Genomic DNA, 27,796 nt, shown 5'->3' with positions numbered 1-27,796 from the left:
ATGCTCTCCGAGGACTGGCTTTAGCAGGAGAGCGAGATATAGTACCATGGAGCTTTGATGCGCTATGCTCAGCCTGGGCCAGCACCGAAGGAGACTGTAACTGCACCAGTGCTGCTTGCGTTTGTAAAATCATAGCAAGCTCTCAGTGTAACAGCTCCTTTAAATGGTCCTGTATCTATTGCACCGGTACTGATTGTTGCATAGGTACTTTGCATGCTACAGGACATTGGGGTGATGGTGACCCTGATGAGAAGGGTATTAGTGACAAGCAGTGGACTTTGGAATATTTTTTTCAAGAGCGTCTGAGTTGAGATAAGGTTGCTATTTTTTTGCTCCTCTTGCTTAATTAATTCCTGCCTGAGAGCGGAGTTTGATCTGCTTCTGGTATATCAGATAGTGTAGATATTTTTTTCTGACATATGATGGTATTTTTTTTGCCCCTACCCTTATATTATTTTGGTAATGGTGGGATGCAGTTATATCTGAGTCTTTTTTCTCCTCACTTTATTTAACTGGCTTCCCAGTGGCAGATCATCCTAATTAGTCACTCAATTTATTGTGTGATTTTTGGGAGTTTGCCTCTTCTTTTTTTGTGTCTTTTTGGGAATATTTTATCATGTCACATGTTACAACAGGTTATTACTAAACATGCCCCATCATGGCACGGTTTACTGAAGGAGCTAAAACTAACATCAAATGCAACTGAAAACATTTCTGTTTCAGAAATTTGTGATCTCAAAGTTCTAATTATGATGATTTAATAATAGTGTGGTAATTCTTAGTAATTCAAAGTCTTTATCTGTAATCTGCAGTGAACTGTGAAAGATAACTGTGGAATATAAAAAATATTATACTTTGTTTTGTATTTTATTGTACAGTATATTTGGTCAAATTTGTCACTAGTTTATTATATGCATCTTATTGAGTCCCGACTGTATTCTAAATAATTTGTAGGTGTAAGATATTCTCATTTTCAATTTTTATATATTTAGGCCAGTGTATCGCAAACTGTGTTCTGCGGCACATCTGGAAAGGAGGAGAAGTGCCAGCGCCAGTATCTCTCATAGCAAGAGGCACATCCTGTAGGCGCTTCTTCCCTTACAGCACCCCCCCAATGGCAGCTCAAGGCCCCGTCTGGAAGGATTTCACTTATACGTGGAATTCGACGTGATGTCACTACTACTTATCACTTATATAGTGCTGAAAGGCGTACACAGCGCTGTACAATTGACATTTATAGATAGTCCTGCTCAGAAGAGCTTACAATCTAACTTGGACAGATAAGACTTGTCACCATCACACTTTCTACAATGTATCTGGGCTGGAACCAGAAATGTGCTCTCCCGCTGATATGTGTGTGGCTTTGCATTTGATACTGTAACAATGAGGATTATTCTATATCAGTGTCTCTCAAACTTTTTTTTTACCTTCGGCACACTAAAAAAGGAGCAAATGTTTTTCACAGCACACTGTAATTCAAATGATAAAATTGCAAAACCAACATAAAATTACCCCCACCCCCCTTTTTTTTTTTTTTTTACAAAGCCATGCTAGCGGTTGCCACGCAGCAAAAGCCCCGAAGCCTTTTAAATCTCTATAAGCTTAGGGGCAGTTACCATAGAGGTAGCCACTAGCATTGCTTTGTAAAAGAAGGGTTAAATTTGAGTTATTTATTTAAAGATCTTTAAGCTATATATGGGTAATTGCAACAACGGTGAAACTAAAGTAGATAGAATAGAATTAATTGTTAATCCATGTGATAGATGTGCTTGTTTTTCTGAGTGCAAATTAACTCAAAACAGAAATATGATGGCAGAAAAGGCCAAATGGCCCATCCAATCTGTCCATCCACACGGCTCAATAGATGTCAAGCAAACATGTATTTCATCATCCACCATCTACAGTCGCTCTTTTTTTAAAATTTAATTTCTGTCAGAGCTGAAAATTCAAGTTCGCAAAGATAAGAATATCTAAATGGCAATAAAGTCTTGATTGCTTTGTTTGGCAAGTTATTACTACTGCATAAAAAATAAAAATAAAATTACTTGCCATTAGTTTTCAAGAACCAATCATGCTTGTTTGGGTGGTTGTATCCTTACACACGCAGATGCTCATAACATTGACAAACTCTTGCATACGTGACGTACATGTCATCTATTCTAGTATATACTTATGAAGTGAATTATTAAAAATGAAGTAAAATTCTGGAATCTCTCGTGGCACACCACTGTGCCATGGCGCACAGTTTGAGAGACACTGTTCTACATGTTTGCCTCAGAGAGTCCATTATACTACATGACCAATGTCACAAATTAGGTGCTGTACTACAGTCAAAGTTCTTCTTCGACAATATTTCATTAGTTGACTTACCAAGATCAGTGTTAGGGCCAGCAAGAAGTTGCTTAAATTTGTCCATTCTGAATGCTTCTCTTTCTGATAATACAGGAGTGCCACAGTTGTATTCGTCTACTGGAATCACCGATTGATGTGGAACAGACTGTTGTCTCTGTAAAGATGCTTTTCTAGTTGCACTATCTATTGTTGTAAGGACAAAAGTACAATTATAATTGGCCATCTTAAAAGCATGAGTTACATGAGGTTGTGACACAGGGCACCAAAAATCAAGGGTGCCAAATGCCTGTCTCACTGGTTCACCTTCACAGTGGCAAAAGTGTGTTGCTTTGCTCTTAACATTGTACTCTCCTCTCTACACTGCCACCAGCACCATCACAAATTTAAACAAGAGAATAGATACCTATAGCATAGAGTATCTTGATACAGATTACTAAAAAATCATCCCATGCTGTGATTTCACAATGTAAACAACTATTTCCTTAAACTGTACTTTTACAGCTAGTTTAAGTACAGAAAACTCTTTTTTTAAGGAAATATGTTTAAATGATTTTTGATGATATCACCGATTTCACTAAACTACTTAAGGGGAAAGATATCAAACTGCATTAGGACAATAAACCTGCATTATTTGTCCCTTAATGTAACATAAAAGGAACTAACGCTAGGATTTTTTTGCCCTAACACAGTGTTATTTAAGTCATTGCAAGGTATACTGCAAGGAAATGCAAACCAGGCCACTGCATATAAATCAGCTCAATATTATGTAAATTCTATAAGGCAGCTTGCAGTGAAAACCACAAACCACATTATAAAAAGAAAAATAAACCAAGCAAAAAGCTGGGGTTATTTTAATGTCCAAGGAGCATCAAGTTTAAAGTTTATTGTAGTTTTGATTTAAACGCAATATCAAATATTTTCAATCAGACTGCAAAGCTAGCCTAATGCCCCAGGCCGCATCTTAAAGAGGTTGTATGTTGTTTCCCAAGTCTCCCACCTCCCCATTCATAACACCCCCCATGAAGCTCCACTGTCAATGCCACCCCAAAATCAAGCTCCCCTAAATTAAGACCCCCCTAACCTCCAGTAGGTGCTCCAGGTCTACCTTGAAAGTTCCCTTATAAGGGAACATGACCTCTACTGGTAGTACAACGAGACTACCACTAGGCGTCACCAGCACCATTTTGAAATCCAGCACTAGCCTAACCCCACTAGGAACTAACAGGTCCCGGTGAGGTAGGAAAAGTTGTGAGTATAGGAGATGAGGGTCTTGGGAGACACAATGTGGCCCCTGACCAGTGATCCAGCTTTGTGGCCTGATCCTCCCAGGACCTTATAATAATGATACTATTTGTGAGCAACCTTGCAAGCATTATTCTGATAGCATGGAAGTCAGTAACCTGCAGTACGGAGGTATTTTAGGTTGGTGAGTCCCATAGTAAATCAAGGTGTGATAAAAGCCAACCTTTTTAAAGTACTTTGATAATTTCCCTCTTTAGTGGGCCCATGAGGCAGCAGATATGCAACGTATTTAAATGCTGGAGGCTTGTTACTTTATTTGATGGTCCACTGCATTTTATTTGCATTTTATAAAGGCAGCATAACTTGGTTTGGGGACTTTATTCCATATGTTCCATTAACTCCACTATGAAAGTAGCCTCACATATAACAAAGGCCCCCCTTTTACAAAGTCTTACAGCTAAATGTCATGCGGAAAATGCTCTGATGCCCATTCAATTCCTATGGGCATTGTAGCATTTACCACACCAACCTGTGCTGCTGGCTTTAGTAAAAAGAAGGGGAAAGTAAATAAAAGGATAATCTTTATAAAGAATTTTGAACATTAAAAACCTGGTTCTGATTCGATTATAAATGTACCTGTAGAACTTGGCAGCTGGCTTTCGCTTGCTGACTTGATCATCTTACTGTCAATATTAATAAAAGATGGTAGTTCTGAAAATTGGATAGGATTCGCTTCCTCCTTCAGTTTATGTTTTTCTTGTAACTTGCTATGATTCTGAATAACTTTGTTTGCAGTTTCCATGACTACTTCTGTATTTAGGTTCTCGGCTGCTATGGTAAGAAGTTCATCATCATCATCCCCTGGATCCCAAGCATCACTTGTATTGCTTTCAAACTCTTTGAAGGTGGTAATTTTCTTCGATTTCATTGGTGTCACAGGTGGCTTAGGAGATGTTTTTGTCATGCTGCAATACACATTACACATATATAAATAGTGCTAATGATATACTCAAAATTAGCCAAACTAACAGACGTTTACTTTCACTTTCATTCATTTTTAAAACATTTCATGATAAAATCCATCTCCAAAAATATTTTTGTGCTATTGCCAGTTAGTACAAATGATGAAAACTATGCTCTGTATATCAGATGACTGATTTAAATATTCACAAAACAAACCACAGCCATCTTGGGGAAGAAAATAGCCAAGATGGCAGGTGTGCAAACTTGTGGTAGGAGTGTGGAAAGTTTTTATTGACCTACTACCTTCACTGGAAATTAAAAGAATGAGATATGCATTATTCTAATAGAAGATTATGTTTTACAGGGGACGTGTCTTGAAACAGCTGTTGGGCAAAAAGTGATTATCATGTTGGAAGTCCCCATTGATTAGACTGCAGAGTTAAAGATAAGTACTAAACTCAGAGATTAATAGTAAATATAAATATTTAAATATCACCAGAAATTGGAAAAATTGGGATAGACTGAATTTTACTTTTTGGTGGGAAACTATTTGTTTATATTATCGTTATGAAAGAATGTTAGCGGAGCAATCTGGGAAAATTAGGAATTTTAAAGAAATTTGGAGTCCACTGGAGTCATTTGTTAAACACCTTAATGATTAGTATTCACCTACCAGATTTGATCTTAGTTCCACGTGCATCTAGGAAGGGGGGGAGGGAGAGGTAAATTGTTTCAGTAATTTGCAAGTATGTAAGTGCTGTTTATTGAATTTTTGAATGTATATGTGTTGCACTTTTTATATGCTTAATAAAATCAAAGATTTTTTTAAAAAATAAATAAATAAAATATGATTTTGGACTTATGAAGATATTGACTTACTAAAGCTCAGTTGGACAATTTAGTCTACTGAGGGTAGCAACTGCAGGCCTTGAAAAATTTTAAATAGACATAAGTTGGAGGACTGTACTTAACTGCACAGGGTATGTTTGATTTGCTCCTCTATACTAATCAGTTTGCGATAAGTGTGCCAGTTGAAGAGGAGCTCTGTGAAAAAAATTTTACATCCATAAATTTAGGACAATTGTCACAAAATCTTATGTACCAATCTAAACATGCAGATGTTGGACAACAGCAGATTGAATTTGAGATGTTAAGATTGGAGAAGCCTGGGATAAGGAAAATGAAGTCATAGCAGAGCCTCAAGCAGTTACTTGAACAGCTTTTTTACACATGACTTTTTGCTGTTATAGTGTGCTAAGTGCAAAATCTCAGTGTCAAAAGCTAGGAAAAATTAATGCTGTCATATGATTTGGGCAAGAATTTTATATGGAAGGGCAACAAAATGTTACTTTTGCCTATAAAAGCAAACATATTAAAACCAACGTAATAATATAATTATGTCTACTGGGATTAAAACTTATAGTAACATAATGAGGAGTCCTTCTCCCAAATGGTAGTAAAAAGTAGCATTAGCGCATACTTATGTGGGTCATTCTCATGCATTAAGGCCATTTTTATCCCATGGGTAAAATAGCCAAATTTCTTTTTTTTCTATTAATGACCACAAATTAATTTTCCTATTGTGCATGGCCATTCATGTGTGAGCTCGTACCACCATTTATTTTGTAGGCGGTAAGGGTTCATGCATTAATCAGTTACCTTGCAGCAATGTAGCTGTGCTAACCAATTAGAGCAGAACACACATACTCTGTCCCCAGATATGCCTCCAGCCACATAAATCCTGTGTTCTCACAGAGAATGAGACCGCCCCTCTGATCCGTCATTGGCTATCATTAAAACATACCATAAAAGATCTTAAATGAAGGGTAATAAACTCAGTAACGGAGGGTGGGAGGGAGGTAACAGAGAACACAGGCTAAACTTAAAGGAGTTACGTTGGATGTTTGAATTGAACTCTATGTATCCAGCAGGTTTAAATGAATCCAGAGAATGGATGACTTTAGCTAAATAATCTACCTGCGCAGGGTTGTGTGAGGATGGAAGCAGAATCCCTGGTTAGCTGATAGGTAGTGGGGTTAATTACATCATAGGGGTTTCCCTACATTAGCGTTGCCAATAACGCCACAGCGGTTCGTTTGAAAGGCTATGCTATATAGAGCTTTTCAGGCTAGGTAAGATATTTATGCTATATAGATCAATTTTAAATTTGACTATAATGTTTGGCAATAGTAATGGTGATTGATATCTTTGTTACAGTTCCAGTATTATCCCCAACCCTGATGAAGTAATGAAAGCACGTCGGCGAGGAAGGTGCAGCAGCAGCAGCAATTGAAACTAAGTTTAAACATAGTTATATTTAAAAAAGTTACTATAAAGTTATCATAAAAATGCTAAAAAGAAAAGTATAATGAAGCATTATAAAAATTTAAAGAAGGTTGTGACATCACACCTTTTACAAGGAGTGCTGCCGCTCTAAACTATATTGCTTAGATGGCGTTCTGAGGATCCTTTCGAGTGTGACTATTAACATTGAAGTCTTAGCGCTAGTGTGGGATATATTAGGTGCTTTTTGTACTATATGTTAATGCCAAGTACTAGTTGTGAATTGTTTTTAAAGGCACCTCTCATCATTGTCGTCATCATTCCTAATGCTGGAGTTCAGCTAGATGCTTTTTAGACCTGATGGCAGCATTTCATGATTTTTTAAAATGTTATTTTTAGTTTTAACTGATGTTTGTGTGATGTTGTAATTTAGGGCTCCTTTTACTAAACAGTGATAGAAGTTTCTACCACAGGCCAGTGAGGTAAATGCTTCGACACTCATAGGAATTCTTAGAGCGATGGAGCATTTAACTCGCCAACCTGCAGTAGAAACCTCTACTACTGTTTAGTAAAACCCAGCGATCATTAGGAAATTTAAAAGGCAGAATACACATCTTTGAAATATAACATATGTTTAATAGATCCTAAAGAATTGCTATAATTTTAAAATGAATTCTACAACATACATTTATTTAAAATTATTTATAACCTGCAGTTTCTGAAAATCAAAGTCGGTTACAGTGTGCATACAGTCAAAAATAAAGACAAAATAAAGCAAAACTATAATTAAAACAAAACTTTAAAAAATAAAATATACTACATGAAATCAACCTTAATACAACAGCTAAATCAAATCTTAAAACAAACATTAAACAATCGATACATATAAAAACAAGATCTCTCTAATAACTGTGGTACTCTTTTTAAAACATCAGAAAATAATCATGTGAAATAAGAACCCTTTAAGCTTCTATCTAAATGAGATTACATCAATTATCAGAAGCAGTTCAGTAGACAAGGCATTCCACAATATCAGAACAGCAACAAAAAAATACACACTCTCTAATCTTGCTCAAGCAAATCTGTTCACAAATTGGATCATCTACTAAGCCTTGAGACTCTAACTTCAAAACTCTAGTAGATCAGTTACAGACTATACAAAACATGCCTTTATAATTGATTTTTTTTCTCTAAACAAATAAGACCATATATCATCAGCTTATCTCAAAGTGCATTGGCTTCCTGTTCAAGCTTGAGTTTCATTTAAATTTCACTGTTTATTACATAACGTTCTATACGGATCTGCACCTACTTACCTGAACGTTTGACTTGTTCAGACTAAATTGGTCAGATTTGAAGAGAATTCAAAACTTTTTTACTTATTCCCCAATTAAGGGAACAAAGAGATTTAAGTTATTAGGATTATTGGCATTTCAAGCAGCAAAATTGGATACAGAAGTTAATGTAGATTACAGAGTTTTCCAAAGGGAAATACGTTAAATAACTCTCGATTTTAACACAAGTTAACTGTAATCTGTGATGTTTATTATCTATAACCTCTGGAAAAATCCAGTTTTTTATTTTTTTGGAATTTACCTAAAACTGTAATGTTTATTATTTGTAATTTCTGGAATAGCAAGGCCAAGGCAAAATAAAAGTCAATAAATGTAATATAACGTAATGTAACGATCAACAGAGTTTTAACAAAGCAGCTATAGCAACTGTAGATTCATCACATAAAGCTCTGTGCAATGAATGTACAAGAGGTAGAGGTGCATTTTATGCTACTTGTAAGAGATTTAACACAACATCTGAAAGCCATTACAGTAATCGAAGCAAGAAATGAATAAAGATTGAAAGACTGTATGCAGCTTGTTAATAAATAATCTTTTAAACGTTAGCATATGAAGAAGCTTAAAGAAAACCACTTTTACAATATTCAATAGTTTCAAGTTTATTTGTTCTTAATGAATCGCCTATTTAAATTACTAGGCGATGTACAACATAATAAAATATGCAAATAAAATATTAGTGTTAACATATAAAATAACTTTTGTTATGGATTAAAACATTACATACAAAATACATACATATAAAATAACTTTGTTATGGGTTAAAACTTACATGAATTGTGTGGGTAAGTGAGAAAAGTTACAATGTTTGGATAGAAGAGAAGGAAAAACATAAAAGGAAAGAACAAAAAAAGGGGGGGTAATTTTAGCTGCTTAAGTAAAAATCGATTATTAATATGCTAGGAATCATCTTTAAAGAGAAATGTTTTTAGAGTTTTTTTAAATAAGGTTAAGTCTTTTAATTCTCTGATATACTGGGGTAAAAGATTCCACGATTGGGGGGCCATAACTGAAAACATATCGTGCCGTCTAATTCCTATTACTTTCATTGAGGGAACGGAAAGAAGATTATGAGAAGTCGAGCGGAGAGACCGTGTCGTGCTATAAGGGATTAACCACCTGTTGATAAATTGTGGTTCATTAAAACTCAAGAGATCTCATCGACAATCTTTTAAGTTAGTGGCACCCAAGCCCCGAACAGAGGAAACGAAGAGAAGGATATTTTATCAATAACAAGGAATCTAAATCAATAAAGACTGATGAAAGAACATGTTTGTCCTTCATATATTGACACAATCTGAAACTATAAAAGGTGTTAATATTGCATGCGCAAATTTGGGCACATGTATAATTTGCTCAGGCAATTTAATTGAATAATGAGCCAATTAGTGCCAATAAATGGGATTTTGGACAAATAATTATTGGTGCTAATTGGAATTAAAAGTTATGCATATAAATTTTACATGCGGTGCCAAACTATGGGTGCAGCCAGGGAAGGATCATGGACATATTTGGGACGTTACACTGGTTTATGTGCCCCAGTTATATAACAGGAATCCACACTTAATTTAGGCACAAGTTTAGTTGGTGTAGTCACGCCTAAAGTTAGGTGTAGATCCCAACACAATCGCTATTCTTTAAATGGCGCCTAACTTTAAGCACCATTTATAGAACAGTGCTAAGAGATATTTTTTAGCACCAGTTTTGTAGATGCCATTTATAGAGTTTAATCCAATTTGTTTGCAAGCAGCCATCTTTCAATTGACTTCAAACACAGTGAAAGGAGCCTTAGTCGCCTGAGCCAATCAGGGCCTTAGGCCCCTCCCGGTGCTCCCCAGGAAGGCCACCATTTTGAAGACGCGGGCCTACCAGCAAGAGGGAGTAGGCATTCTTCCTACCCTTCTTCCAGTCTTGCGAAGGCTGCCGCGGGAACTCACAGCAACCTTTTTTTTTTTTTTTTACTATGGAGACTGCTGGGCAGGAGCGTAGAAGGATTGTTCCTGCCTTGCCTTACCGTTGCACCACCAAGGAACTATGTTAAGCCTGCAAGGGGATCAGGAGGGGAGGGGAAAGGACAGGCTGGTTAGTTAGTTGCAGAGGCAAAGTCACTATGATGGAGGGAGGGATCAATCGGTAGCTCCAGCTCACCACACCACTGGACCACCAGGGCAGTACTGAGTTTATATTCAAGTATATACTGTAGTCATCATTTATAAGAACATAAGAATTGCCACTGCTGAGTCAGACCAGTGGTCCATCATGCCCAGCAATCCGCTCACACAGCGGTCCTCTGGTCTAAGATCAGCACCCTAACTGAGACTAGCCCTACCAGCGCACGTTCTTGTTCAGCAGAAACTTGTCTAACTTTGTCTTGAATCCTTGGAGAGTGTTTTCCCCTATAACAGCTTCTGGAAGAGCGTTTCAGCTCTCTACCACTCTCTGGGTGAAGAAGAACTTCCTTACGTTTGTACGGAATCTATCCCCTTTCAACTTTAGAGAGTGCCTTCTTGTTCTCCTTACCTTAGATAGGGTGAACAACCTGCCCTTATCTACTAAGTCTATTCCCTTCAGTACCTTGAATTCTTCGATCATGCCCCCTCTCAATCTCCTCTGTTCGAGAGAGAAGAGGCCCAGTTTCTCTAATCTTTCGCTGTACGGCAGCTCCTCCAACCCCTCAACCATCTTAGTCGCTCTTCTCTGGACCCTTTCAAGTAGTACCGTGTCCTTCTTCATGTACGGCGACTAATGCTGGACGCAGTACTCAGGTGAGGGCGTACCATAGCCCGGTACAGCGGCATGATAACCTTCTCAGATCTGTTCATGATCCCCTTCTTTATCATTCCTAGCATTCTGTTTGCCCTTTTTGCTGCCGCCGCACATTGTGTGGACGGCTTCATCGACTTGTCGATCAGAACTCCCAAGTCCCTTTCCGGGCAGGTCTCTCCAAGTACCGCCCTGGACATCCTGTATTCGTGCATGAGATTTTTGTTACCGACATGCATCACTTTACACTTATCCACGTTGAACCTCATCTGCCATGTCAATGCCCATTCCTCGAAAAAAGTGTGGTTTAAGTTACGAACAGACCATGTTCGAAGAATATGCTGTCAGGCTAGTTCTATTTGTGACATTAAAATTGTAGTAGCGTATTAAAAAGATTCCGGTTACATCAGATGTCATATTCATCAGTTCTACTCCTGAAAGTGTCACTGCATTTTCACAAATCTGTCTCACTGAATTTAATTTAATTTATAACATTTTGATTCTGACTTTATTAGCAAAGTAAAGGAAATGGCAGAACTACAGGTAATGACATGAAGCTCTAAGGAGGAAGACCAAGTAATAACATCAGGAAATACATTTTTTTCTGGAAAGGGATGTAGATGAATGGAATAGGCCACCAAAGGAAGTGATAGAGATAAACCAGTAACAGAATTCAAAAGAGCATGCAATATGCAAAAAGGATCCAATGTAATGGGATAAACTGCTCAAAATATCAGTAAAATGATTATACTGTACATTCAAAAATGCATTGTATATTAAAATCAATAAAATATTTGAACAAAAAAAGGCATGAGAAAAACCTGTGAAAAGTGGTAATTACAAAAATCATTAGACAAACGTGGGGGGGGGCAAACTGCATGGAACAATGAAGCAGCAGTTACAAACCCTAAACAGAAAGCTAAAACTGTAATGTACCCTAGTTCAAGAAAGGTACAGGCGGAATATAAGCCAGTAATGTAATGTACATATAGCATCAATGTAACTACATTAATTCCCTCCCATATTATCTTACCTGTATTTGTAATTATTATACACCAAAATCTGCAAGGTTTTAAACTTTGAATAGGGGTGTATAGTAAAGTACAAAACAGCAGCAAGATATGTAGTTTAGGGAACATGTATTTAATAAAATACAATAACTACATGTGTATTATAGAGTGTAAATTATTTTAAGTATACTGTAATCATCTAAAAACATCCAATCATAACAGTGAATGCGACATAAAAATAGAATAAAGCATGACTCCAGAGAATAGAAACCAAAGAGGAGAGCTAGAAGCAGAATGAGATCAACAAACCTTCCAATATTCATAAACTGGGGCTGGGAGAACAGTCATGCTGGCTTGGCCCTCTGTTGTGGATCTGCTGACATGAGACGAGGACAAATTTTCTTTTATTTTGGGGTTCTAAAAGCTAATGACTTTTGAATGCTAATGTGTACACAAAGTAAAAAACACTTTTATTCTATGTGTTCTTTTATCTTTTTTTATCTCTGAGCACACTACTGGCATTGGTACAAGTTCTAAAGTACAAAGATATCTAAGCTGTACCAGTAATAGAATAACATTAGTTACAAAAATAAGAGAGGAACATTAAATACAAACCACAAGAAAATTAATCTTAAAGAAGTAAAGAGTCTGAGCACCAAGAAAGAAAGCTAAAACAAATTGTGATGAAGAGGTATTTGTTGCAGCATATAATTGTGTACAAAAGTTTAGGCACCCTGGAAAAACTGAATGTTTTAATGAATCTCTAAGTCAGTGACTCTCAAACTGTGTGCCAAGGCACAGTGGTGTGCCCCGAAGAGATTCCAGGTGTGTCACAAGGGATAACAGAATTTTACTTCTCTCTCTCACTGTCCATCTGTCTTTCTCTCTCATTCCCTCCCTTGCTGCAAAAGGAGTAGGGAAAGAGAGAGATATCCAGGGTGCATCTCTCCCACCCCTTCTACTGCCACATCCAACATTTCTCCCTCTCTCATCCCCCGGATCATATGCAGCATTTTTCACCACTGCCCACCAGCCCCATGCCCATTTCTCCTTCTAAACTAAACTAAACCTTAGGTTTGTTTACCGCGCCATCTCCACAAGCGTAGAGCTCGGCATGGTTTACAGAGTTAGGAAGAAAGGAACTCCAATGAAGGGTTATAGGAAAGGAACAAGAAGAAAGAGAGGGACAAGGGTCCTAGAGAGCAGGAGGTGTTAGATTTTTGAAAAGAGCCAAGTATTCAGGTGTTTGCGGAAGAATTGGAGGGAGTTTGAATTTCTGAGCGGGGATGTGAGGTTGTTCCAGAGTTCTGTGGTTCTAAAGGGGAAGGATGTTCCTAGTTTTCCTAAAGGGGAAGGATGTTCCTAGTTTTCCTGCGCAGGATATACCTTTTGTAGAAGGGAATGATAGTTTCAGTTTTTGGGAAGATCTGGTGGAGTTAGGGTTAGAGGAGTTCCAAAGGAGTGGAATAATGGGAGGAAGGATGCCGTGTAGAATCTTGAAGGCTAAGCAGGCACATTTAAAGAGGACTCTGGAGTGTACTGGAAGCCAGTGGAGCTTGGACAGGAGTGGAGAGACGTGGTCAAACTTGCCTTTTGCACCCCTCTCCAGCACAATGCCACATCTCTCTCTCCATCACTATGTCCAACATTCCTCCCCTTGCATTCCCTTCAATCTGTCCCTATGCTCACTCTCCACCACCATATCCAACATCTCCCTCTAACTGTGGAGTACTGCAGGGCTCACCACTGTCCCCTATTTTGTTTAACATTTATATGACTACTTTGCAGTCCTTGAAACAATTTCCAATCGAAACAATTTATAATTATGCAGATGATAATTTTGTTTTGTTGGAAGTTGACCCTTCTTTGAATAGTTTGAAATCAGATATTAATTCCTGCATTTTAAGAATTCAAGATTGGGCATTTTGGCCCTGATTCTGCAAAGTATGTCCCGATTTTAGGCAGCTGTAGGCGTCCTACAGCTGTCTAATCAGCCAATCGGGATGCACATTAAAAAAAAAAAAATGCTCCCCAGGCAGGCCACCTATATTGAAGGCACCTCCGGGAACCTAGGGAGGCCCACAAGACTGCCTAAGCTCGCCTAAGGGCCTTAGGCGAACCTAGGTGGCCCTATACGTCTCCCTAGTAGAGGAAGAGACGCTTACAATGTAGGCCAGCAAAATGCTGGCCTACATTGTAAGTAGATGAGGCCACTATATTTATCGCGGCAAGGGATCTTCCTGCAGCGATAAGTATAGCAGCCGCGGCTGCCTGTCCGATCGCCGGCAGGAGGGTGCCCAACCACTCCTGCCGGAAATCCGCCCTCCCCCCCCCCGAAACTCCCGATCACCAGCAGGACGGTGCCCAACCCCTCCTGCTGGAAAGCCGCACCCCCTCCAGAACCCCCACGCTAACACCCCCCGCGCTACCCCCCCCCCCCGGTGACCCCCCTAACCTCCCCCCAACCTCTAAATTGTTGGCCGGCCAGACTGGTCTTGCTATCGTCCAGCCGGCAGACCCACCTCATCGAAATTAGGCGGGCCCGCCCCTTCCAGGCCCATCCGCGCTAAGCCTAAGGCCTGATTGGCCCAGGCTCTAGAAGCCTGGACCAATCAGGCCTTAGGCATAGCGGGTCCGCCCATCCCCACTAACCCTAAGGCCTTATTGGCCCAGGCGCCTAAAGCCGCGTCTACTCTAACCTGATTCTCTAACCGGCGTCTGTAACATGGATGCCGGTTACAGAATTGGGGTTAGTGTAGGCCCGATTCTGTATAGGATGCCCCTCCCGGGTGTCCTATACAGAATCAGGGCCTTTCGGTGTGCATGAAATTATAATAATAATAAACTTTATTTTTGTATACCACCATACTATGAGTTCTAAGCAGTTTACATCAAGAAAAGCTGGGCAACCAGCGAATCATAAATACAATGTTAAAACAGTTAAGATATAAATTTATCAAACAAGTAGGTTTTTAATGCTTTTCTAAAAGCAAGATAAGATTGATCTTGAGGAATTAGAGTACTCCACCAGATATTCATTTTACTAGCCTGGAATGCTAAATACTACTAAGACAAAATTATTATGATTTGGGCCAAAAATTGAGCAGTTGCCCAGCTCAATTTTGTTGGCCTCTGGTGACTCACTGAAAATTGATTTTTCATCTAGAATTCTGGGTTTTATTCTGGATTCTTCACTTTCATTATCTGCTCAAATGAGACAAACCTGGTTTTTTCTGTTATCTAGGATTTTTTGGACTCCTGTTTGATTGCAAAAATTAGATAGTTCAAAGTCTAATAGATGCTTACATTGATATAGGGACACTGGATCACCTGTTGTACTATTGCCCCTTAATATTCGTCTTCTGGAAGTTGATATGGGTTACAATTAATAGGATACTGGATACTTCCATTCCAATGTCATATGATATTGTACTATTCGGAACTGTATTACAACCCAAGTCTCCAATTTCGACAGCTAAGAATAGACTACTTCTTGTTATGACTGGGATTGCTGTACAGATGATCACAAAAAATTGGAAGAATTGCGATAGACTGAATCATACCTTTTGGTGGGAATCCCTGTGCTTATTATATTGATATGAATGTATGAATTTGGAACTAACTGGTCATTTTAAAAACTTTAATGAGATTTCAGGCCCATTAGCAAATTTTGTAACCACAAATCAATAGTATAAGCCTTCCATTTTTAAGAGAGTTTTACACATATCCGGGATGGGGAGGAGGGGGGAGAAAAGATATTTCTATTACTATTTGGTAGTTATAAGTGCTGTTTTATTGTACCAATTATTGTATTTTTTATATGCACTTTGAAAAGGACTTGGGGCTTTTGGTGGGCAAAACAATGAAGCCAGAGGCACAATGTGCAGCGGCCTCAAAGAAGGTGAACAGAATGTTGGGCATTATCAAAAAGAGAATCACTACCAGAACCAAAGAGGTTATCCTGCCGCTATATCAGGCGATGGTGCGCCCGCATCTGGAATACTGCATTCAGTATTGGTCGCCGTACCTTAAGAAGGATATGGCGATATTCGAGAGGGTCCAGAGAAGAGCAACAAGAATGATAAAGGGCATGGAAAACCTTTCATATGCTGAAAGGCTGGAGAAGCTGGGGCTCTTTTCTCTGGAAAAGCGGAGACTTAGAGTGGACATGATAGAAACTTACAAGATCATGAAGGGTATAGAGAAGGTAGAGAGGGACAGATTCTTCAGATTGACGGAGGAAACAAGAACAAGAGGGCATTAAAAAAAATTGAAGGGAGACAGATTCAGAACAAATGCTAGGAAGTTATTCTTCACTCAGAGGGTGGTGGATACCTGGAATGCACTTCCAGAGGAAGTGGTAGAGCAGAGTACGATTTTGGGTTTCAAAAAGGGATTGCATGAGTTCCTGAAGGAAAAGGGGATTGAAGGGTATAATCAGAGGGGTACTATACAGGATAAAATGTCTTAGTAAAGGATCACTTACAGGTCATTGACCTGGGGGGCCGCCGCGGGAGCGGACTGCTGGGCACGATGGACCTATGGTCTGACTCGGCAGAGGCGATGCTTATGTTCTTATGTTCTTAAAATGAATAAAGATTTATTTTAAAAAAAAGTTTTTAAAAATTCTTTTTTAGTTTAACGATGCTTAGAAGAGTACGTCATCTTTTTCTCAAAAACATTTTGAAGTTCTGGTTCAAGCTATTATTCTATCTCAGTTGGACTATGGCAACTCGCTTTATGCTTTTAAGTAAATGCAATCTGAAGAGGTTACAATTTATCCAGAATGCAGAAGCCAAATTGATATATGGTAAACATAAATATGACCATGTCACACCTTTATTGAGATCCCTTCACTGGCTTCCCGTCTACTGGAGGATCCAATTTAAGTGTGCAACTGTAATTTTCAAAATCCTTTGGTCTCTGTTTCAAAATCCTTCGGTCTCCTTTGGTCTCTGTTTCATTTAATTCTCAGGAAATCTCTAACTCTAGGAGTTTTCAGAAATACAAACTTGGCTTTCCCACTGTTAAGAGAATAAAAACTAAGGCATTTTCTTTTTTATTCATAAAAGTTTGGAATGACCTCCCTTCTATAATTAGAGTTCTCTCTCATCTACCCACTTTTCGTAAAATATTGAAGACATTTATTCCAGAAATTTATTAATGATTTTTCTGTTTCAAATAATCAGTCATAAAAGATAATACTTTTGGCTTAAAAGATACAGTTCCTGTTCTAATCTCTAGTATAATTTGTTAATATTATGTTAAGAGTCAAGCCCTCCTGTTGGGATGAATCAGTATATAAAATCAAAGATTAGATTAGATCCTTCTATTCCCCATTCATCTCTACCTCACTCCACTCTCTCTCTCTATGCCCAATTTTCCTCTTTCTTCCTTTCCCCATGTACACCATCTCTTTCCCTTTCACTCACATACTCATACCCAACAATTCTCCCTTTCTATTCCCTCCCATGTCCCAAGTTAGGGCCCCCTTCCTCCCTCCCGTGTCCCATGTTCATGCCCCCTCCTTTCCTTCTGTGTCCTGAGTTTGTACTCCCCCACCCCCAGCGTTCCAGCCTTTGTCCCAAAATTATGCCCTCCTATGTCCCAACCCACTCCTTCCCCCCCCTCTTCTTTCTCTCTTTGTCCCAGATTATGTCCCCTCTCTCCCTTACTTGCTCGCTCCAGGGCCACACTCACTTCCTTCACATCTGTCTAGCTGGGCTGCTTCTTCTGCCTTCAGCGGCACTCGGATAGCATCTCACATGCTGCACGTGGCTGATCCACAAGCCTTCCCTCTGATGTCAGCTCTAACATCAGAGAGAAGGTTTCTGGGTCAGCCACATGCAGCAAGAAAAAGCCACCGATGCGTGCGTCCCTGCAACAAGTGTCACTGAAGGCAGGAAGGAACACCTCACCTGGAAGGAGGTAACTGGGATCCCCCGTTGACCCTGAAGGCTTTCCTGCCGTCAGTTCTGACATCGGAGGGAAGCTTTCTGGGTTGGTTTTGATGGAGAAGGGTGGGCAGGAAGGAGGGCATGGGAGGTGAGAGATCCTCACATTGTCAGGTACTCCCAACAAGCGGCTCATATACCCCTAAGGGTACGCGTACCACGTGTTGAGAAACACTGTTCTATATCAATGGTGCCAATCCTTACAAAGTTCTAGTAATCCACAGCTAACATGACATTGCATAATCTCAAAACTTTCTGACATCTCATTGATTTTAATGGATAAATTCACAGTATGATGCAATGATGTAGCTGTGACCCAGAATGTTCAAACCTTCTTCTCTCTTATAATCAGAATTTTGTTATGGTTGAAATTTAAAGTTCAACAGAATTTCTAAGTGCAGTCGATCCAGTTTAATGAATTAGTCTGATAAAACAGAAAGCTGTTCCCATTTGTGATGAGGTTTTGAATAAAATAAGTATACATTTAATGGAAATTAGGTCAAATACTTGCATCAAAATTATTATCTATGTTCTCAATAATAGTTCCTCTCTGAAGCCTGTGTCCAGTCTGTGATTTAGACACACACTGGTTTTCTTTTTGCTGGAAACAATTCGTAAAAGGCACATTACAATGGTGGCGATACTCTCCATAGATCCACATTCAGCTACTTCCCTGCTGTGAATTTTGTATAATTGTTAAACATTTAGCCTACAATTAAGGCATGCAAAATGAATGCAAAACAAAGATTTTATATATATATTTGTGCCCCTTACAACAGGACATTAAAACACAGAATAGGACTCAGTGAGGATTATGCCATTATATGTTTACCCACTCTAAAGAAAAAGTACATAATGTGGTTTGTTATCCCATCTGTGCTCAATTGGTTTCCTGAGTACCTGCAGCAATGCAGCCTATTTGGCAGCCCTTAGCATCCATGAATGCCAAATAATTCTTTATACCATTGTTCAGCTATTTAACTCTGCCATGTAGGCATCAACAAGTGTAATTAAGTGTAAGCATGTGGTTGGCCAACTTACCTTCCTACAGACCAGATGGCAATCACAATATTGTAAGATTGTCAACTTTTTTGATCTTTGCCAATCACCCCATTTCAGAGCCTCCATAATACAGTGTGCATCCTCTACAACCCTGCAAATCTGCCATCTGGCTCTATTTTTAAAGCATGAAATCATGATAAAGCATCAAGAAAATTGGTGGATTGAAATTTAGTTCTTACTTCTCAACAATCTGACATTTTCAAATTATAGTAGATACCTTGTCATACTTTGCAAGTGTTTATACTCCTACAGCAGTAACTATATGTTTTGCACTACAAATGATACACAAAACTTCTTCAACATTTATTTTGATACTCAGAAATTTCTGAGAAGAACAATGCTTAAACATTCCTCTCATAATGATCACATTTGTTTTTTAACCTGAACGAGGGTTATTGTTAATATACTGCCTCATTAGATGCTGGGATAAAACATGTGCAATGGGAAATTTCATCTTCCTTTTGCTAAACAGTTTCACAGTTGCTACACAGGATCCTGCATATACTCAACAAACAATGCAATTAAAGATTCAACTTACTTTCCATGTAACAACGGATCCAAAGGAGGATGTTGAGCTCCATACACATGCTGAATACTAAGGAAGGAAAAAAATATTTATTATTTAGATATCTTTATGTCCCTTTTGTTATCAAATACAGAATTTGACAAGAGAAAGCAAAAGGAATTCTCAGTGTCCAAAGGACAATGCACACACACTTGGTTTGCTCCACAGATTGCATGTTTGGATGTGCTCTCTAGCTTGTTAGCTAAAGAACCAATGCCTGAACATGCTTCCCCTTCTTGCTGATGTTAGAGAGAGTCTCAATTCTTTCTTTTCTGCCTTCTCTCGGGGTGGGGGGGAAGACAGATATATAGATATAAATAGATACATGGAGGGATAACTTAATGGTTAAAGCAACCAGATGAGAGCCACAGCAGAGAACCAAAGATTGCCAGTTCAAGTCCCACTGTCACTGCAACTGCAATTTTTAAAAGAAAACGGAGAGAGAAAAGAAGGAGGGCAAAAATGGAGCCATCCCAAAGGGCTTCTCATACTTCCGACAGCACAATGAGCGCTGCTGACACTGCGGGCTCCCTACCAGTACAAACAGGTCATGGCACCAATATACTACCTCCTCAAGGTTCCTTTGCAAAGGTAAAACCTTTAGCTTATTCTAAGGGGTTTCAAAAACCAAAGTGCATAAATTAAAAAAGGGAGATGCTTCTCAGAAACCTGTAAGTCATTCTTCTCAATAAATTCTATTGACTCAGCTATCTATGCGTGCTCCTTTTTTCTATGTTATAATGTTCTCTGGTGCCTTCCTACATAGATATTAGCTTGCTCTATCTCATATAGGCTGGCATCATTCACCTACCAACCATCCTCCTGAGAGTCTACCTCCACTGTCACCTTCAACATCAAATCCAGTACAGTCTGACTAAGGCAATAAAACAAGACACAATGCTAGAAGATGCTGCATACTTTAAATTTATACACACAAAAAAAGAAAAGATCTAGCATTAGCATCAGAGAAGACATCTATGAATAGAAAGGCTACGATGAAAGCTACTGACACCCCTACAGGGCCAATTACTATTCTTAGTCACACAGTACTCCAAGGAGAGCAAATCTAAAATATGGGAAAATCCATATCCCATTCAACTTTTATTCAAATATCTGGACAGTAAATACAAAATCTAGGCTGACTTAGAGAGTTGTCAGGGACAGAAATCTCACCCATCCCTGTCAGAATCCCACCCATCTCTGCCAGAATCTCCTCAGTCCCTGTGAAGAATCCTCTTTGTCCCCGCCCATCTTCAATATTATTCACAACCTAACTACTGAAGAAGTTACCAACCGTATTCATGTCAGTCTCAACCTCATTCCCAACCTACTGGAATAACCAACTAAATCAATCCTCCTCAACCAGACACAGAAGATCCCGCTCACTATTCACTCACCCATCACTCAATGATGTCAAACGAAAAAAACTTTATGATAACCTAATAGCCTCCAAAGCAGCTAAACTGGACAGACAAATCACCACTCTGTTATCTTCGACTCAGACTACAAAGCCTTCAGGAGAGACATTAAAACCATACTCTTCAAAAAACACATAAAACCTATCCAGCACAACCAATCCCAACCCAATATCCAACACTCTATTTACCCTTAGATCTCTCCAATACTCTTTTATCTACCAAACGTTATCTAAAACCCATAATTTCACCCTATTCTTATCTCCTAAAGACCTCCACTTCCCTTTGGTAACTTTTTACCCAATATATATTACCTTAAAAATTCTGTCATCGCTTATTCTATTCCTTCAAATTTTGAATGTAATTTTGTTTTAGTTTGGATGTAATCCGCCTTGAACTGCAAGGTAATGGCGGAATAGAAATCACAAATGTAATGTATTGTAATGTAATTCTGCAAATCAACAAAAATGTTCAATGGCAAAAGTCACAAGAGTAGAAGACTCAATCTTCATGTTCCAATGCATTATCTAAATTAAACCCTAGCTTTTGACAATGTGCCATTGGAGGAACACATCCAACACTTTTTGAAAGAATGGCAAGCATACACACACAGCCTTAATGTAAAACTCATAAGAACATAAGAGTTGCCTCCGCCGGGTCAGACCAGAGGTCTATCGCGCCCAGCAGCCCGCACCCGCGGCGGCCCATCAGGTCCATTCTCTGAAATCTATTCCTCTGGATCCCTTGATTTTACATCTAAGGAAAAACCTGGGGGCCTTGGCTTTCTGAGTTGGCAACACCAAATCCATGGAGAGTCTCCAAAGTGATCATGACAATGTCAAAGGCCTGTCAGCTGAGTTCCCATTCTCCCATCTTCAACCACAGACAGTTTATAAAATCCACCTGCACACTGGTGGTACCCAAAATATGGCATGTTGATAGAGCCTTTAGATGTCTTTCTGCTCACATCATGCTGAGTTTCACCTCCTTTAGAGACAGACTAAATTTCTGCTTTGGTTTTGAATTCAGCACTGCATACAAATCTCCCTCATGAGTAATCATTGTGGATATCTTGAAAACCAGACAGGCTGGGATGCCTTCAGGATAAGATTTGGGAATCACTGAATCATAGCTGAAGATGAACAATGATCCCCTATTCAATGCATACTTACCACTGAACAAAGAAGTAATCTCAGTCTCCAATGGCTACAACTAGATCTAGGGGGTGATTCTCAAACTGTGTGTCTTGATTTTAGGCACACGCGTTTCTAGAACATATGTGCCGAGGAAGGACTTAAGATATTGTAGAAGCACTCTTCTCACATCCAATTTCTTCAGAATCCAGTCCTTCTTAGAAACTGTAGACTGGAACGCCGGCAATCTGACTTCTTGATTGATATGTAAAGCCAAAGCAACCTTTGGCAAGAAGGACGGAATGGTGCACAAAGAAGCACCAGCCTCTGTGAACTTGAGGAAAGGTTATCTGCAAGAAAGAGCCTGAAGCTCTGACACTCTTCTCGCCAAAGTAATAGCCACAAGAAAAAACATCTTGAGTATCAGATCCATCAAGGATGCTTCCCTTCAGCAGCTTGTATGAAGCGTAACTGAGGTAAAGGAATCTGTGAAGGAATCTGGCTATGTCCAGATAAGACGCCAACAAAGCCTTGCACTCTCGAGCCCTGAAAAAAAAAAAAAAAAAGAGAGCCCTGAGGGAGATTCTGAGGGTTGCCACTGCAAGTCCCTTGACAAGGCCAGCCTGGAGGAAGGCTAACACCACAGAGATCAGAGCAGAGAAAGACTTTGCCTTCTCTTTAATGCACCAGAAGTGGGATGCAGAGGTGTAATCCTAGCATGGGGCATTCCCATTTACCTAAGGCTGGTAGATAGCAAGAACATTTCATTTCTTCCATTCTGATCCGGCTTACCACTACCCAATTCATGATGATTGAGAGAGCATCAATGGCAATCCACACCACACAAGCTTAATTCTAAACAAAAGCTGAAGTCTGACACTCTACCAAGAGCAACTAAATGGGATATGCTACCTAAAGGGCCCTTTCACTAAAGCTTGATAGGTACTATCGACTCGTATTCAAGTCCTAGTGACTTTATGAACATCATCAAGTTTTCGTAGCAGAATACAGAAGTACTATGCTATACCAAGAATACCAAAACATAAAATTAATTAAATATTTAATTTATTAATTTCTTTAATTCAATTCATATCCTAAAAACTAACAAAATTTATTTCATCTACATTTAAAATCTACAATAATAAGTAATACAAAGTGCAGAGTGCTACTAATGACAAAATCATAGGCTGGGAAAAGCTACAGGTACTATCTAAAGCTTTTAAATAGAGTCCATCAATCAATCTTCAAGGCACTTAATGATGTTAATTATTGAAGCCATTCAGACCCACTAAAGCTCACTTAACTTGATGATGAGTCAATTAAAGTCCCAATATCTCCTTGAGTTGTAATCCGTAGACTTGACCAAGCCAGTTGTTCCTTATATTCATGATCTAATAAGAAATGCTTAATCAGTTCTGAGGTTCTCTCTTCTTAATCCTTATTGTTTTCCAGTTTTAGTTACTTATATTGTTCAATCAGCATAAGCCTCCAACTCCAGCTGAGTTTCAGTTGAGTCCATCATCAGGGAGGTTTACTCTACTTTATATAGTAGAATACAGAAGTAGACTGCCAGGCCTTTCTTCTGTGCAGTATAAATTCGATGCTGTCACCATTGTCACATCAAACGTGATCCTTCACCTCCAACATTGCCCATCTGCTGTGCCCAGATGGGTGGTACATCATAAGTCTGACATCTCTGCTGAAACCTGTCCTCCTTGGGAGGCCCTGCTGGTAGTGAAACTACCAATGGCATAGCTTTCTGCTTCTCAGATGCACGCAATTCCCAGTGGCATAAGCCCATGTATCATGACTAGAGTCACTAAAGCTTAGCACACCCTATTTTGTATCTAAGGGCTTTGCATGCTAAATCATCCTGGGTCATTCTTTAGTGTCTATTTCAAATTCAGTCCATCTACACCAGCATTCTCAACCAGCAAGGCTTGAGGGTCAGTGGTTGTGTCCATTCGTACTCTGCTTCTTCCCTCTCTCCTTAAAAAATGACATGGAGGTGATTTCCCACAGTTATCCACAAGGACAAATTTTGTTACTATGTCATTCTCTAATTTACTAACCTTTAGTAAAAGCACCCCTAAACTTTTTATTATTATTATTAATAAGAGAATAGTCAAGAAAAAAAAAAGAAAAAGCACCCTCACAAAAAAAGAAGGGTAAGGGGTATGTGATCTTCCCATTCTCAACTTATCAGATAAAAGGTACATAACTCTCAAAGGCCAATTCACGGGACGCACTATTTTTCTCTATAGACAAATGTAGGAAAATTTTTTAATATTTCTATACCTCAGTTCATCTAATAAAAAAGTATCACAATTTTACTATTGACCCTCATTTCAGGATACTCAAGTAGACTACTTTATTACTTTACTCTCAAATGCAATACATTCATGCCGTCAGATTTATGATTATTGAAACTTGATATACTGTACAGTACCAACCTAGAATGAAACTTTCAGAGTGTTTCACACAGTCACAGAAGCCACATTTAAACTAGGAATAAAGTCATATCGCAAGCAACAGCATTTAGGAGTTCAGAATTTATCCTTAAGAGAATATAGCAAACGGTTTAGAAATTAGGGAAAGTTGCTGTGTTGTGTGCTCTAGCTGATAATTCAGCCCTGAAACTTGGAAGGAGGTGGGTGTATGTATGATCTGATGATGCTTGTGTAGTTTACAGACCCTGCAGTACCTGTACATAACACTCTGCCTGCACTTCCTACTTGAGACCGAGGAAAGTGACAGCTCATAATATCGAATGCAAGACTTCAATTAATTTACAAAACATCTTCTACTATTTACCTAATCGCCCCCCCCCCCTCCCCCGCCGCCCAAACCCTATATGCCACGGACCTCCCCGGTACTTTGGAAGTATTCCTCTTCCAGAACTGTTTTCTGCCAGTGTCACTCGCCATATCCATTCCACATAACTCCCGAACCTCCTGGTCCCACCGCAGCCTAGACGAGAATTCCTCCACCGCTCAGCTCACTACACCACAGACCCAGCCTTCAAAGAGCAGGGCGCCGCCATAGCTCATCAGCCTAGCGAAAGAAGCGCGACGGCCATTGGCCGGCCGAGAGGGCTGGGAAACAACATCCAATCACAAGTGAGTTTGCTTCGGCGTGTGAAATCCACCAACTTGAAGCGCTGAGCGGAGGCTCGGGCGCTTTAGAACGTCACCGGTGCCGGTCTGGAGTCTTGAGGAGCGGCGGTGGCCAGTGGCGATCACGTGACTGCGTGTGCTCATCTTTTCTGTGGAATAATTGGCGTGTGACGGCAGAAGGTGACCGACTAAGGAGCTGCAATAAGACTGCTCTCGCTAGTCCGGGAGGAAAGGAACCTCTTCACGGTGGAGGTTGCATTTGGGTTTTGGTAACATAAGAATTGTCGCTGCTGGGTCACGCGGCGGCCCTTAGCTCAAAGACCAGTGCTCTAAATGAGTCCAGCCTCACCTGCGTACGTTCCAGTTTAGCAGAAATCTGTCCAACTTCGTATTGAATCCCTGGAGGGTGTTTTCCCCTATAACAGACTCCGGAAGAGCGTTCCAGTTGTCTACCACTCTCTGGGTGAAAAAGAATTCCTTACCTTAGTACAGAATCTATCCCCTTTCAGTTTTAGAGAGTGCCCTCTCGTTCTCCCTACCTTGGAGAGGGTGAACAATCTGAATGTATCTACTAACTCTATTCTCTTCAGTATCTTGAATGTTTCGATCATGTCCCCTCTTTTCAAGGGAGAAGAGGCCCAGTTTCTCCAATCTCTCACTGTAGGGGCAACTCTTCCAGCCTCTTAACCATTTTAGTCGCTCTTTTCTGGACCCTTTCGAGAAGTACCATGTCCTTCTTCATGTACAGTGACCCGTGCTGGACGCAGTACTCCAGGTGAGGGTGCACCATGGCTCGGTACAGTGGCATGATAATCTTCTCTGATCTGTTCGTGATCCCCTTCTTTATCATTCCTAGTATTCTTTTCGCCCTTTTCCGCACATTGCGCGGATGGCTTCATCAACTTGTCGATCAGATCTCCCAAGTCTCTTTCCTGGGAGGTCTCTCCAAGTACCGCCCTGGGCATCCTGTATTCATGCATGAGATTTTTGTTACCATCACTTTATACTTATCCACGTTGAACCTCATTTGCCATGTCGATGCCCATTTCTCTAGCTTGATTATGTCACATTGCAGATCTTCGCAATCCCCCTGTGACTTCACTACTCTGAATAACATTGTATTGTCTGCAAATTTAATCACCTCACTCGTTGTACCAATGTCCAGATCATTTATAAAGATATTGAAGAGCATGGGTCCAGGCACTGAGCCCTGCGGCACCCCAGTGGTGACACTGTTCTAGTCCGGGTATTGTCCATTTACTCCCACTCTCTGTTTCCTATGCTCCAGCCAATTTTTAATCCATGTGAGTATTTCACCCTCGATTCCATGGCTTGCAATTTTACGAAGTAGTCGTTCATATGGAACCTTGTCAAACGCCTTCTGAAAATCCAGATATACAATGTCAACCGGGTCGCCCTTGTCTATCTGTTTACTCCCTCAAAGAAGTGCAGGAAGTTTGTCAAGCAAGATCTTCCTTTGCTGAAGCTGTGCTGGCTGGTCCTCATCAGATCGTGTCCGTCAAGGTAATCAGTGATGTAGTCCTTTATCAGTGCCTCTACCATCTTTCCTGGTACCGAGGTCAGACAAACCGGTCTGTAGTTTCCTGGATCTCCTCTTGAACCTTTCTTGAAGATCGGCGTAACATTCACCACCTTCCAGTCCTCTGGTATCTTTCCCGATATGATTGACAGATTGGCTATTAGTTGAAGCAGTTTAGCTATGGTCCCTTTCAGTTCCTTGATGACCCTTGGATGGATGCCATCTGGTCCCAGGGATTTATCGCTCTTAAGCCTATCAATCTGCCTACATAACTCCTCTAGACCGACCGTCAATCCTGTCAGCTTTCCGTCTTCATTTCCAGCATATAGCCTGATGGGTTCCGGTATGCTGTGTAAATCTTCAGTAAATACAGACGTAAAAAATGTGTTCAGTTTGTCAGCGATTGCTTTGTCCTCCTTTAGCACTCCCTTTATTCCATGGTCATCCAATGGTCCCACCACTTTCTTCGCGGGTCGTTTCCCCATAATATATAGAAAGAACGGCTTGAAGTTTTTCACCTCCTTGGCTTTTGTTTCCTCGTAGTCTGTTTTGGCCCCTATTTAGCGCCTTATGGCACCTGCATTGATGTTGTTTGTGCTTCTTCCAGTTTTCCTCCGTTTTTGACCTTTTCCATTCCTTAAACTAAGTTTTCTTGTCTCTGATCGCTTCCTTCACCTCTACAGTGAGCCACGCCGGTTCTTTGTTCTTTTTCCTCTTGGATCCCTTGTTGATACTTTCGGTAAAAACAGTTCACAACTTAAGAAAGAATCGACAGAGCTAAAGCGAGTGATTTTGTGAAATCTCCTTTAAACTGTGTCTCAACAGGATATCGTGGGAGGTTTTGTTTATTTGCTTTAAAAAAAAAAAAAAAAACACCATTATACTGTATGTTCTTTTAACATGTACGATGGGCCAAATCGCTAGGCGTACAAGGTCAGCCAAAATAACATAACCTCCTGCAGTATGTTTTTTTTTTTTGGGGGGGTTGCAGTTTTTTCAGCAACTACTTTGAATGTCAACGAAAATTTTTATGTATTGATTTAGTC

At 39.7% G+C, this 27,796-nt stretch overlaps 1 protein-coding gene across 4 annotated transcripts in view; it reads right to left on the bottom strand.

Moving 5' to 3' along the window:
* Positions 1 to 25,248, bottom strand: part of TBC1D22A (TBC1 domain family member 22A) — a 273,038-nt gene extending 247,790 nt beyond the window's left edge. Inside the window, exons 1-5 of one of the 4 annotated variants that reach the window (XM_033958715.1) lie at positions 24,960 to 25,248; positions 19,520 to 19,576; positions 12,275 to 12,341; positions 4,231 to 4,559; positions 2,371 to 2,535 (exon numbers count right to left, since the gene is read on the bottom strand). In XM_033958715.1, coding sequence (XP_033814606.1) covers positions 2,371 to 2,535; positions 4,231 to 4,559; positions 12,275 to 12,288 — 508 coding nt within the window. In that variant the 5' untranslated portion in view covers positions 12,289 to 12,341; positions 19,520 to 19,576; positions 24,960 to 25,248. The remainder of the gene's footprint in view (positions 1 to 2,370; positions 2,536 to 4,230; positions 4,560 to 12,274; positions 12,342 to 19,519; positions 19,577 to 24,959) is intronic. The other 3 variants (XM_033958717.1, XM_033958716.1, XM_033958714.1) reach the window with 3 other exon arrangements.
* Between the last annotated feature and the right edge of the window lie 2,548 nt (positions 25,249 to 27,796).

Source organism: Geotrypetes seraphini, chromosome 9 (assembly GCF_902459505.1).
Source record: "Geotrypetes seraphini chromosome 9, aGeoSer1.1, whole genome shotgun sequence".
Lineage (NCBI taxonomy): Eukaryota > Metazoa > Chordata > Amphibia > Gymnophiona > Dermophiidae > Geotrypetes > Geotrypetes seraphini.
Note: the sequence above shows the minus strand (reverse complement) of the source record. Positions and strands in the feature narration are given on the sequence as shown.